Source organism: Dendronephthya gigantea, unplaced genomic scaffold (genome assembly GCF_004324835.1).
Source record: "Dendronephthya gigantea isolate DGI-Jeju-01 unplaced genomic scaffold, DenGig_1.0 000007F, whole genome shotgun sequence".
Taxonomy (NCBI): Eukaryota; Metazoa; Cnidaria; class Anthozoa; order Malacalcyonacea; family Nephtheidae; genus Dendronephthya; species Dendronephthya gigantea.
In genome coordinates, this window is record NW_021163017.1 from 2,323,279 (window position 1) to 2,338,173 (window position 14,895).

A 14,895-nucleotide genomic window follows, 5' to 3' on the forward strand; every position below is an offset into this window, starting at 1 on the left:
ACGAAACCATGTGGGACCTAACATATATAACATGCTACATGACAGCTTCATGCATTTTAAAATATTATTTTAAACGTACTGTCATCTTCATTTTTAACCAGTTTGTCATGATGACTGATCGCCCAGAACCACCACAAGCACCAGCTGTGGGTCTTGATGTTGATTTAGAAGTTACAAACGAAAGCATAAGATTAAGATTCAGATGCAACACGGACGTAGCAGTTTTACTAGGGGTAAAAGGCGTCACGCTGGGGACGCTCTACGGCAAAGAGGAGATCCAACCTGTTATCGAAAGTTTGTTTCAGTCGGTCTTTGGCTTCTGCAAAATTAAGACTGGATCCATTGTTGTCGATGTTGACTGCTTTTCAGCCAAGCGTGTGAAGGAATTACTTGACGATTACAAATGTGGTAAACTTAAAAGAAGGTTTGTGGAAGAGCTTCGAAAGATTGATGGCGAAGTCGAAAATCTAAGAATCAATTTTGAACTGAAGGAAACTTTGGAGATGAACACGAATCGCAAACCAAGGTAAAACTCGTTTCAATCTCTTTGACATAAATTATGGCGCAAAAATGTGTTCAATCATCAACCTCGTGTAATTTTCATACATAACCAAAATTGCTACAGCTTTGCCAGGGGCCAGTTGTTCAAAGCTGAGTTAGCGCTAACCTTGGGTCAAATTTTAATCCACTGTTTTGGTTTAAGTGCTTCTGAATCGCTGTTCGTTTTAAAACCTTTTAAAAATATGGCTTATGTCGGTCCAGAAAATATTTAAGGAAAAAGATATTCAACTTTGTAAACAAACGATTAAAAATGTCGATGTAAGGATTTGCTTTAACCCAGGGTTAAGCTAACCGGCTTTTGAACAATCGCCCCGAGGGCTGCAAAATACTTAGTTACTATCTTAATCGATAAACATTTTCGTTTTTAACAAAGGGATGAAAAGCAATCAGAAAAAACAGGAGAACGAACGGCAGGCATGTCTGAACAGGAGGTAATGTTATTTTATCCTGCTAATATATACTAAACCCGGTATTCAAAAAGCCCACTCACACTCGTAATCATTGAGTATGAAACAGAAATTCTGTTTTTAATTATATATGTTAAAATACAAGCCTTTCTTAATCAATGGAAATGTTTGAGGTTATTAGTACGGATAATCAAGCCCTTATATCCGAGTGGAAACTGGAAATACCTTCATAGTGAAGTGATTATACGGCATGATTTAGATCTTAGCACTCCAAGAGTTTTCGCTGCACTTGAGTGAGCCTTTAGAATACATGCAGTTATACCAATATCAATACTGTAGGAGATTTCCGAATGTCCATGTTCCAATCTCAAATATCTGTTGCGTTTTGGACGGACACGTAGACCAGAGTTTGCCGAAATGAGCTATTTGTTCAAAAAGTCACGTTTCATTTTTCTCTTAATATTTCTCCACGTAAAGTAGTAAAAGCATCATCGCTTGCGCAAGGTATCTTTATCATTGTCTAATGGTGAATAGAGAGTGTATATTCATCCTCAAATTTATCGTGTAGCATTAAAACAATTTTAAACCAGCGGAATTTTTTTGGATAAATAATTAGCGCCATATTAAAATTCAAATTACAGTTTTAAAACTGCATCCTCACCGCGAAGCAAATACGAAATAAACAAAGTAAACACGTACACTTTTAAATCACCTATAAGCTTGCTGATTATGCCGGAATTATTTCTCTTACACTGCTTTGTCTTGAACTGTATCCATGTTCTTCTCAGTTATCTGTCATTTTTCATCTTTTTTCGTCTCGTTTTATTTTGCACAAAGTTTAGGAAACAGCTGTTTATGAAACGCTTTTACAAAATGTTTACGAAATGAAACTTAAATTTATTGCTGACGTTCTCAATGAAATACAAACTTTCTATTTTGCTACCATCTGAATATCTCGCAAATTACCAATAAGAATATTTAAAAAATTACATCGGTTTAAACGACGGTAATTTGAATACATTCTCCCGAGGTTTTAACTTCAAACGTTAATTTTAAGGATGCTAAAAAAATGTTTTTCGATATTTTGACAAAATTTGTCAAAACTATGCTGGGGACACCCAGCCTAACTTGTCATCATCTTTTTGAATTGCAAATAGAAAGCTGATGGCCGTCATTTTTTCAGTTCAAAAAAGGGCCAATCATTTTTCTATTTAAGCGAAATAGTAAAAAACTTTGGAACTACACAGCAAAGAGCACAAAAAACTACATAGAGGTAAATTAAGACACCTTTACTACACTACTAGCCATTTTTTTGCCGTAAACGATACTGGAATGTTGAAAATTAGGCACATTTTTTTTACAAATTTGCTTCATTTTGCGCTGTGACTATGCGGGATGCAAGTCGCCTGATATAGTGGTTTTGATTCACGAACTAGTGCATTATTTCATTGGCTTTTACAATTTAGAAAGCATGTTATTCACTCAACGTTTTTTCCACTCGGCGAAATTGTTGAATGTTTAAAAATTCTCAAAAATGTTTGAAAAAACGCGTAAAACAAAACTTCGGCGATGCGATTAGCTAACAAACAAACATGTTCGAAAAGCATTTTCCTAGGCAATTAACTCGCTGTTAGCCTATATAGTTTTACTATATAGTAATTCGCTTGAGTTAAAAAGGAACTTTTAATAGTCTTCGTACTTTAGTTATGGTATGTTTTGAAGTTGATGAATTAAACACAAGAAAAAAATTATTAAAAACGAAACAAGTAACAAAACAATATCAACAACAAAAAGAGTTCGTGGAATGTTTTTAATACAATGACCCGAGTAACCTCTTTGCCCATGTTTAATATATACTCCATAATAGGGATTGCACGAGCAATCAACATTTCTTCAACTAGACTTAATTGTAATTCATGCGGGGCAGGTGAAGGAATCGTTGAATTTTGACATGAGAACTTTTGTGAGAACAGCACAACATACATAAATATTAGGTGATTTAGGTTAAGTTTTTAATGGCCATCCTTTTTGAAAAACAATTGTGCATTGAGTAATGAAATATATAAAGGATTTATAAAATCTATGAATGTTGGATTTTGCCGCCGAAGTTTGTTCATGTATTCTACCATTTTTTATGTCAAACTCTTACGATCAAGTAATAATCATTCTTGCTAACTATGTCTGAACATTTTCGTTTCTTATTTTTATCTTCACATCTAACATGCATGGTTTTTAATAAAAGTGCTACCTTGTTTTCTTTTCATGTAGTTTTTAGCATTTTCCACTATAAATTACCTTTCACATCGAGTCTCTGTTGCTATTTGGTTCTCTTGATATGTCGAAGCCCTTTCTTTACAATGTTTTTGCCCGATATATGCTCTGGCTTTTTTAACTCTATATGGGGGATTTAATAGCATTCAATGCTGATTTCTCTTATTTGGACAGGGAGAATTTTGAATAAATAAGTATTTAAATTACTTGACAAAGTGCATAAATACTAAGTAAATTCAATACTGTTGCCAGAGATGTGCCGGGCGGGAAGCGTATTCGAAATATAAATTAATATTAAAGCCCAACATAGTGCTTTCAGTAAAGCCATAAAAGACCATTTGAGAGTAATAAAAATATATTTGATAGTAACGTTTCGTCTATCTTCAGACTAAATGATAAATTACATGATAATTTGAATATGCAGACTAGTAATATATTTACAAGGTATCAATTTACAAAGGGTGATAACAAGGACAAAGTGAGGACAAACAGTACATGAGAGGACAAGGGACAGAGACGTCACGACACCATGACAATACGAAGTAGCTAAGGACTAAAATATATTGAGAGGGATAGAGTTGCCTTGAACATTAAGAGAAGGCTTAAGTTTGGTGACGAGGAGACTCTCATGTATCATTAGCTCATAAGAGTCAGATGAGGAAGAGAGGATTCTAAATTCGTCAAAGCTAGCTGAGTGTCCGGAAGCCTTTAAGTGAGAATGTATACTGCATGGACATAACAAATAAAAAAGATAAAGTCTCTAGGTACCTGAGATCTGGTGTAGTTTATTTATTTAAGTGTCGATGCTGTTCCGCGTCGTAGGTGGATCAAACCACGCGTCATCTACATACCTGAACATCAGAGCACTTGGGAATATCATCTATCACTGGTAAACAGACCTCAAGCCCTGTTATATTCCGCTTTCTTGAACACATCGAGCAGTTTTTCACTTCAAACAGTTCGGCTCCGTTTTGAAATATTATTTCTGGGGGGGGGTATTATTTCTCCGTTTTGAAATATTATTTCTGATGAATGCCTCTGGTCGCTTGCTGAACATGCGTAATAAGCAATGCGCAATGGCCAATCGCTTGCACTTTTTTGTCGGGGGGACAACTGGTTGTTACCGGACCGAAAGCTTTCCTGTGTTAAATACTTAAGTGATGTGCCTACAAGCTAAATTAGTTATTGATTCACCATGTAAACCTACAAGAATAATATTGCATAAATTCTGTTTTAGTCATTCCTACTACTAAATTGAAAAACAACAGAAGTACCATTACGCTCTGATATACCACATGAATTTCTGGCATGAGGATAAAAAAAATGGAAAAAGGAATTTAATATATTATGCATTAAGGCCATCATATACCCATCTAATATCAAAATGGCATCCTTACTTTGTATAAAAGTATTCATCAAAGCTGTACCAAAGTTAACATAGGGTGCTCTAACTTCATGTTCATTTGTAATAATTGAACCTTGACGGTCCTTCCATAGATATATTTAGTTTATATACTTTATTTCAGTTGTGAAGTCTAAATATTACACTTGACAACAAGGGAGATTGCGACAGAGCACAACCCTAACCAAGGCATTCTCCCAATAGCTACAAGGTTAACATATATAACTATTTACAAATTTGGACAAGATATACACACAATACAAACGTGGATTCAGACGATTAACAACATAGTCTGAGGTTATCTGAAGAAAGATTACGTATAGAGTTACATTTAAGACAAATAGAACGCCACGTACAAAAGACATCCACATCAAATACATGACGCACACCCAAGAAATACTTTTGCTTCAAAAGATTCTTAAAAATACGTGGTGATTTTACTTCCTTTACTGAGGTTGGTAAACTGTTCCATAACCTACACGTTCTGATGAAATAGCTGTGTTCGAACTGTTTGGTTTTTGTTTTTGGTAGCGCGAAATTCATTGCCCCGGAATTCCTCAACTGACGTTCTTGCAATTGTGGTGTGAATTTGACGTACTGTTCAACATCTACATCAAACCTATCATAGATGCACCCATGCAAAAACATCAAATCTTTGATCTCGTGCCAATAGCAGATTATATACTAAAGTGTTTCATCATCTTGTTTCTCATAGGACTCTCTATTGTAAATTTGTAATCGAGTTCCTCTGACAAACGGGCAGAGTTTGAGCAGCTAAAAGCGCTGATAAACACATAAACGAGCATTGTTTCCCTCGTGATCGTTCATTAAATAGTTCGTGGCCCTGATGCCCTGATGAATACTTGCACAAGCCAGCAAGGTCATAATTTAAACTTAACAATGCTTAAAAATGACTAAACTTACCGTAGACATGCAATGGTTGAGCCCAGCGTGACGTGAGGTAAAGTAAATAATTTGGATATGATTGCCCCCCCCCCCTTCACCTGAATGCAAACAAATCGAAAATTGAGATTCCACTTAGAATAGTTATAACTCGGTCAAAGAAACTGGGCAATACAATAACACTATAAAAGGATGTTGCCTACGTACGGCAACAATAATCATTATCGTATTTTTTCCCACCTAAAAATCCCAGAACTTTTTATGATGTCTCAGGAGAATTCTTATTTTCTTTTTCAAGTACCTCGAGACATTGGAAAGCATCGAAAAGTTGGATGGCGAAACAGAAAGGCTTATTGAATTAGCCCAAAATTGGAGCTACAGAAATATTAACTTTGAGCATGATTTGACATATAAACGTGAATTAGAGAGAAGTGATGAACACGGAAGAACGATCTCGCATTATGCCGCAGTAGTCAGAAACGAGTATTTGCTAGCACATCTCCGTGATCTCTCCCTTTTCAGTTTCAACGCACAGGATTGTGATGGCAGGAACGTTCTACACCTTGCGTGCATACCTACGGATCCCTCTATTCGAAAGGAAAGCTTGACAGATTCACCTTATGCTTATTGCTTTATCGTTAACCGTTTACTGTGTTGTTTTAGTGAGTCAAAAGCCATAGATGCCCAAGACAGTGAAGATCGAACTCCACTGCATTATGCTGCCATGAGTACGTACTACGACGACTATAACGTTGAAGTATTATTCCAAAATGGCGCGGATATTTATGTCATGGACGCATATGGTAAAACGCCTCTTGAATATGCTTTGAAATATGGTGGAACAAACGCCATGGAGTGTCTTTTGAAACATCATAGAAGAAAAAAAGCGAAAAAGGTGAAAAGCTCGCTAAAGATAACGAGAGACATCAATACCGCGGACGATGAAGGAAGAAACATACTACACAAAGCCGCATCTTTTGCGAGCCCTGAAGCATTACTTGTACTTCTCGAAACTGGTGTTGACATGAATGCTAGGGATAAAATTGGGAAAACTGCGTTGGATTATGCACTTGAACGTTCGAATGTTGAATCCGCATTGACAATTCTTGATGTTCTATTAGAAAAACAAAGAAAAGAAAAACTTGTTCACACATCTGTTGCCCCAATAACTAAAAATTTCTACCTGAAAGATACGCATTCTCGGACAATGCTACACCATTCAGTGATATATTCTAAGCAAAATGTGCTCAACCTGCTGTTAAGCCAAGACATGGACATGAACGATCGCGATGATTCGGGAAAGACTCCTCTACATTATGCTTTCCAGCATGGTAACATTGAGGCCGCCGAGAAACTTCTTGAAGCTGGTGCTAGTGTGGACTTGGAAGATGCAAATGGGAAAACAGTTGTACATCATGCAGCCAAACGTAGCGAAGAAAAGCTGACTAATTTACTTGTTAGCAGCAAAGCAAACTTGAACATTCTTGATAATGAATCAAACTCTGGTGTGTATTACGCTGTAAAGATGCGCAATGTTGCAATCGCCGAAAAACTTGTCAAAGCTGGAGCCAGCATTGAAGGAAAGGATAACGAAGGGGGAACAGTTTTACACCTTGCAGCATATAATGGTGATAAAAACCTTTTTGACTTGTTGTTCAAGAACAACGCAAATAAAGTGGAAGAAACCGACAAAGAAGGAAACTCCGTGCTGTTTTACGCTGTCCGGGGAGGAAATGATGCCATTGCCGAGAAACTTATTAAAGCTGGGGCGACTGCAGACGGAAAAAATGACGAAGGGAAAACAGTTTTACATCTTGCTGCAGAAAATAATAGTGATGAAAAACTGACTGATCTGTTGTTGAGAAATAAGGCAAAAGTGTCTGTAAACGACGTCGATGATGTTGAAAACTCTGCCCTCTATTATGCCGTCAGCTTGAACAAGTTAGCCATCGCCGAGAAACTTATTGAAGCAGGAGCCAGGGTAGACGAGAAATGTGCTGAAGGGAAAACAGTTTTACACCTTGCTGCGGAAAAGGGTGATGAAAAACTGATTGATCTGCTGTTGGCAAGTAACGCAAATGTAAACGATATCGACAGTGAAGGAAACTCTGTCTTATCTTATGCTGTCAGAGGGAACATGTTAACCATCGTCAAAAAATTTATCAAAGCAGGAGCCAGGGTAGACAAGAAATGTGCTGAAGGGAAAACCGTTTTACACCTTGCTACAGAAAAGGGTGATGAAAAACTGATTGATCTCCTGTTGACAAGTAACGCAAATGTGAACGATGTCGATGATGCTGAAAACTCTGCCCTCTATTATGCCGTCAGAAGGAACAATTTCGCCATCGCCGAGAAACTTATTGAAGCAGGAGCCAGGGTAGACGAAAAATGTGCTGAAGGGAAAACAGTTTTACACCTTGCTGCGGAAAAGGGTGATGAAAAACTGATTGATCTCCAGTTGGCAAGTAACGCAAATGTGAACGATATCGACAGTAAAGGAAACTCTGTCTTATCTTATGCTGTCAGAAAGAACATGTTTACCATCGCCGAGAAACTTATCAAAGCAGGAGCCAGAGTAAACGAGAAATGTGCTGAAGGGAAAACAGTTTTACACCTTGCTGCAGAAAAGGGTGATAAAAAACTGATTGATCTCCTGTTGAGAAGTAAAGCAAATGTTAACGATGTCGATGATGCTAAAAACTCTGCCCTCTATTATGCCGTCAGAAGGAACAATTTCGCCATCGCCGAGAAACTTATTGAAGCAGGAGCCAGGGTAGACGAAAAATGTGCTGAAGGGAAAACAGTTTTACACCTTGCTGCGGAAAAGGGTGATGAAAAACTGATTGATCTCCAGTTGGCAAGTAACGCAAATGTGAACGATATCGACAGTAAAGGAAACTCTGTCTTATCTTATGCTGTCAGAAAGAACATGTTTACCATCGCCGAGAAACTTATCAAAGCAGGAGCCAGAGTAAACGAGAAATGTGCTGAAGGGAAAACAGTTTTACACCTTGCTGCAGAAAAGGGTGAAAAAACTGATTGATCTCCTGTTGAGAAGTAAAGCAAATGTTAACGATGTCGATGATGCTAAAAACTCTGCCCTCTATTATGCAGTCAGAAGGAACAATTTCGCCATCGCCGAGAAACTTATCAAAGCAGGAGCCAGAGTAAACGAGAAATGTGCTGAAGGGAAAACAGTTTTACACCTTGCTGCAGAAAACGGTGATGAAAAACTGATTAATCTGCTGTTGACAAGTAACGCAAAGGTGAACGATGTCGATGATGCTGAAAACTCTGCCCTCTATTATGCCGTCAGAAGGAATGATTTCGCCATCGCCGAGAAACTTATCAAAGCAGGAGCCAGGGTAGGCGAGAAAAGTGCTGAAGGAAAAACAGCTTTACACCTTGCTGCAGAAAAGGATAATAAAAAACTGATTGATCTCCTGTTGAGAAGTAACGCAAATGTTAACGATGTCGATGATGCTGAAAACTCTGCCCTCTATTATGCCGTCAGAGGGAACAATTTCGCCATCGCCGAGAAACTTATCAAAGCAGGAGCCAGAGTAAACGAGAAATGTGCTGAAGGGAAAACAGTTTTACACCTTGCTGCAGAAAAGGGTGATAAAAAACTGATTGATCTCCTGTTGAGAAGTAAAGCAAATGTTAACGATGTCGATGATGCTAAAAACTCTGCCCTCTATTATGCCGTCAGAAGGAACAATTTCGTCATTGTTGAGAAACTTATCAAAGCAGGAGCCAGGGTAGACGAGAAATGTGCTGAAGGACAAACAGCTGTACACCTTGCTACAGAAATGGGTGATGAAACTCTGATTGATAAGCTGTTGGCAAAAAACGTAAATGTGAATGATATTGACTTTAAAGGAAATTCTGCCCTTCATTATGCCGCCAGGGAAGGCAAAATCGCCATCGTCAAGAAACTTATTAAAGCTGGGGCAAACGTAGAAAGGAAGGATGACAAAGGGAGAACAGTCTTACATATTGCTGCCCAACTTAATGATGAAAAACTGATTGATTTGCTGTTAGAAAATAAGGTTAATGTAAATGAAATTGACGATAAGGGAAACTCTGCCTTGTATTTTTCCGTCGAGAGATGTAATTTGGTCATCGCCGAGAAACTTGTTAAAGCAGGAGCCAGCATAAGCAGGAAAAACGACGAAGGAGAAACTGTGTTACATATTGCTAAGGAACAAGGTGATAACAAAATGATTGACGTACTGTTGAAAACAAGGGGTATGTAGAATTTAGTACTTAAAATGCTTCGATCGTATCAGTTGTGTAGCCCGCTCGATAAGTGGGAGGGGTATAGGGCATCTTGGGCGCTGGATGATCGCCCGTCCCACATAATTTATTTCATTATTCATCATTGAAATTGATTGTTTTTTCCCACCTAACGATACTGGCGAAACCGGTATCGTTTTTATCCAAAAAGTTTTTAGTGTGCATGCATGTGTAAACGTTTCATGCATAACTGTATTTCAAAACAGCTGGCAGATCCGTATAATTTCTTATTTTTTCAACAATTATTATGATTTTTAGGATTTTTAAAAATAATTTTATTTGATTTCTGTAGATTTTACGAAAAAATTTATGCGGATAGTGCATGTCAATAAAAGCTATTTTGAAGAAAGTGTCGAAAAAAAGATAAATAGACGACTGAACTCCTTACATGATTGCATGCATCACATTAAAACGGACATACTCCTTACGCTTATCGGCCGGAGTGTTTTTTTTTCTGATCTTGTTCACTGAAGATGTAAAACCTTTTAACCGAGTGCGAGGTTTGTACGGGAATGTATTGCTTGAGGTTTTTGATTTTCGTACAGACCGAGCGATGAAGGAGCGAGTTATATGGCTTTGTTAAAATTATCTAACGATTTTTTAATTAATATTTTGTAACCTTTTGCTGCTACACCTTTTGACTGTCTTTTTATTGGCGGTTTATGTCTTCGCCTTAAAATGTAGCATTTGGTCATTTGTTTCTCCAGGATAAAAAACTCACTCGGGGAGTGTTCTTCGTTGTCACTTTACGGCATGATAATCTTTTATTATTAGTTTTTGTTTAAATTTTATTTGCACAATTAAACTTTTTCCAAGCGCGCAAGATAAATTTTTGAGAGGGCAAGATGACTTTTTCCAGACCGCTAATCAACCAATCAGCATTAATTTGGACTTTGCCCTCGTAGAAATCACGAGCTCTAATATAATTGCTTTTATTAAGTTATTGTAGAAATCGTGCGTTCTACTGTGTCTGTGGCCTTGTATTTTGTGGTAATTAAAAGTGGCTTTTTATTGAACTTTTGATATTTTCAGTTTCAGTTGGTCCAAGCGGAGGTACTATTCAATTCGACGACGTCATACTTAAGTTGGGAGCCGAGTGTCTCCTGGGAGATACACAAATTACTTTGATTAATAAAACCCCGGAAGATTTTCCCACAGAGTCATTGCTTGACTTAGGTCTTGTTAAAGTTATCCCTCGTGTTGTTGAATTCCTCCCGAACCGCTTGAAATTTTTAAAACCAGCGGTTCTTATGATCAAACTCGAAATACCTGTCTCAGATACGGAACTTTTCATCCTACATGGTTCCTACCATGACAATTACCAAAAGATCACGTGGGAAGTTGTGAGCAATAGTATCGAGAGAGACGATGTTGAAGGGGTTTCGAGTCTAAAAATCAACGGCTTCTCTCTCTACAGTTTCATTTTGGCGATGCGTGGAATGTTGGCTCGAATCTTATGTCACCTGAATTACTCGTTTGTCTGCCGAGCCTATGTCTTGTATCGCAGAATTAGTTCCAAGGGAACTGTGGATATCGCTGTTGTCCTCGTGAGCGAGTTTGTTGATGACAATAACGAAGACAATATTAAACAGTTGAAAGATCACTTTGAAGGTGGTTATCGTACAGGGGAGAAAGGAAAGCTGGCCTGTGTTAACACTGATCGTCGTTATGAAATAAGTTTAAATTTCACCGAAGTCAAAATCTGTCATTCTTTTGAGATTAACCAGGCTCAACTGGATTCAGATGGTTATGCGATCAACTGTTTTGCTGAATTAGCGAGTCCGGCAAATGGAAATGTTGAAATACGCGAAGAAAGTCAAAATACATTGTTGTGGAAGTTGATTGTATCTGAGATTGCGCAGGAGACGAAAGAGGAAGAAACTGATGGTAGGTTTTTCAATATAATCTGAACAATGTAGTGCAAACTTTATCGCTATAGAAGAGTACATGCAGCGATATTTGGCAGTTTGTAATTTGTTTTGTGGGAAGAAGTTTTGACAAATTGACGTTGATTCAATCATGCAGATTCTTGCGTGAAACATCATCTTAAATGGTAATACTTTAATGATAGGAAGCCCAACAGTCAGGTTTTAATTTGTATGAAATAAGATAAATACAAGTTTTCATTTATCTTAACCGGGCGCTGCAGTACGTATGCTAGAAATACATCCAGGCAGTATCCCTTCGCCATTTTAAAAAAAGCAAAATATTTCCTTAGCTAGCCAGACTTTTCCCTCTAAGCTTATATCATGAAATGACTTAAATAAGCCATACGCATAGCTGATGTTTCAAATTTTTCGAAAACAAACACAATAGTAAAGGTGAAGTAAAATCACCAGTATTCCGGCTGCATTTAGTCATTAGCTGCATGTTCGAGTTAATACACACACTAATTCACTATAGCTAAATCTTCAAAACATAAAAACAGCACAAATTAGATTTGTTCTGTCACAATACCTGGGTGTAACTCCTAATCTCCGGGCAGAATTAGTATCCTCTCACGGTGCTCCGCACCGGCTCGGGGGATTATAGAAGAAGATATGGATTTTATGTTCGAGTGATGAAAAGTTTCTTGGAATTTGTCGTGCCTCGACGCGTGATGTACGAATTCGTTCAATCACAGTTAATAGAATATACATGGTTTGGAGACCATATAATACTACAATACAACTCATTAACTATGTTGAGGCACATTTATGCAAAAAATTGTTCCTTTTGCATCACATGTCTATTGTATTTTGCACAGATAAACCAATAGCAATCTTATAATTAACATATTTTTCAAGTCAAGGTTGATGAGCTTAGCAAGACGAATGCCATTGGTACGTTTGGCTAAAATACAATAGACACGTGACGAGAAAGGAACCATTTTTTGCATAAACGTGGACAATAACATAGTTAATGAGTTGTATTGTACTTTTATTTAGTCTCCAAACCATGTACATTCTATTAACTGTGGTCCAATAAGATCACCTTTTTTCTACTATTGCGCCTTTTTTCCACTAGGTGGAATCTTTGTTTTTCTTACATTAGTGCTGCATGGAAGCGCGCAGAAAATTCCGCCTAGTGGGAATGAACCCTTAGTTGAAAAATCGGATAGTTTAACCACGATACAATAATATGATCTTGAATGATATTTACTTTTACTCGATATAGACGTCAAAACAGCTCGACTTTTTTACGGCGTTGCATGCGTGCGTCAGCAAATCCTCTGAAAAGACAACAAAATTCCCAACTGCAATATTCTCTAAAACAATGTTGATACACTTTTTAAAATACCCTTTTTGTTCTTATAACATTGCACTTAATATTATGAATTATATTTTAGTACACTGCACAGAAACGGAACCCATCCAAAAAGGTATAGTGTAACATTGAAATATTCTTAAAACATTTTGCTAATGGCACAGTGTCATTCGAAATCTCTAAGCCTGTCCATCTTGGGCAAGATTAACTATTTACCTAATTATTTTAAAAATAATTGGGTAAATTTATTTTGATCAGTTTAGGAAAATTATTGTGTTATCTCGTAGACGTGCGTCGGACCACAAAGCTTACAAACGCTGAAATATGTCGAATGAGCTGTAGACTTGGACTGGACTGGGACAGCCTAGCTGGACTCTTGGATATTCCGTATTATGATCGCGAGGAAATCAGATTCAATTTCGTCAAGTTTTCCTCAAAATCCGAACAAGTTTTCCAACTTTTTAATAAAAGCCAGTCCTTTGATCGTAATATTTTGGTAAAGTGCTTAAAAGAAATAAAGCGACAAGATTTAATGGAAGTAATGCTTCCGCATGAGAACGAGGTAATTTAATGCTTATTATTTATTAATGACCGTTCTTTTTATCAATGTATCAGCCAAGAAAGTTGCCCAATATTTATAGTGTTCCAATGCAGTTGATTACCCGTGAAAATGTTCTTGCTCGCGCGCTTCGGTGCTCTCTCTTGAGCGTTACTCAAATTCCCTGATATTAACAGCCTTTCTATCTTCTTAAGTAAGAACGCTCACTCTTTCCCACTCACTCTCTCCAAATATACAACATATAAATTATTAGGTTATTTTCTATAAATTTATGTAATCTACAATCTAATCGGAACATGTTCGTCAAACTGTCCATTTTAAGGATCCTACAATTCCCTAGCTGAAACACTTTCTGAGAACGCCCCTGCTAATTCCTGACTTTTGTTTAAAGGGCCTAAGGACTTAACTTCATCTTTTCGATGATTGCTTCGGATAATTATGCGAAACTGCCCATCTTCCATATGTTGACTTGTTTTACTTAGTTGTAAAAAAAATTATAAGAAAAACGGATCTCCATAAAAAAACCCGTCAACTTTATGCGACAAACTGAATATGTTCCAGGCATTGTGAAATATTGATTTTCTTCCAGGCGCAGAGTCAAACTGAGGACGTGGAAACCCGATCATTCCAAACTCAGGACTCTGAGGACAATCAGTTTGTTAAAATGCGTCTTTCTTCTCGAGAATTGTACAGACTAAGTCGAGGCATTGTTGTTGATTGGGAAAATCTTGCTGGCCTTCTGGACATACCTGTAGAAGACAGAAATATCATTCGCACTAGTAATAAATACCATGATGGCCGCAGTCGAGCTGAAAAAATGCTATCGATTTTTAATCGTCGGGAAGATTTCTCACGTGAAAAACTAGTTCACTGCTTGGAGGAAATTGGGCAGCTTGAATTGATAGAGCCAATCTCAAGTGGGGAGTGGAGAAACGTATGAAGAAGATTATCTTTGTGGTAAGTTATTTTGTATCAAACCAGTGTTTTAATTCGGCTTGCCGAAAAATGCACGTGGGGCATGTCCGCGAGAAAAACCTGTAAATTCGGATCGTTTGTCGTTCGATCCAGATTGAAATTTCTTCTCTTTACGTCACTCTCTCTGTTTTTCAGGTGTTTAGATGCGTTGTCGACGGAGACGAAATATTAAAAATTTAGTAGAAATACTTCACAGTGGATACTAGTATAATTAAATAGATATGATTAGTTAGAGAAACAAAGGGAAGGAAACATGAAATCCGTAGGCGAAA

General features: G+C 37.4%; 1 protein-coding gene across 1 annotated transcript in view; it reads left to right on the forward strand.

Moving 5' to 3' along the window:
• Positions 1-14,895, forward strand: part of LOC114517185 — a 98,807-nt gene that overhangs the window by 26,636 nt on the left and 57,276 nt on the right. Inside the window, exons 5-7 of the mRNA XM_028536844.1 lie at positions 7,358-8,570; positions 8,602-9,795; positions 10,876-11,019. Coding sequence (XP_028392645.1) covers positions 7,358-8,570; positions 8,602-9,795; positions 10,876-11,019 — 2,551 coding nt within the window. The remainder of the gene's footprint in view (positions 1-7,357; positions 8,571-8,601; positions 9,796-10,875; positions 11,020-14,895) is intronic.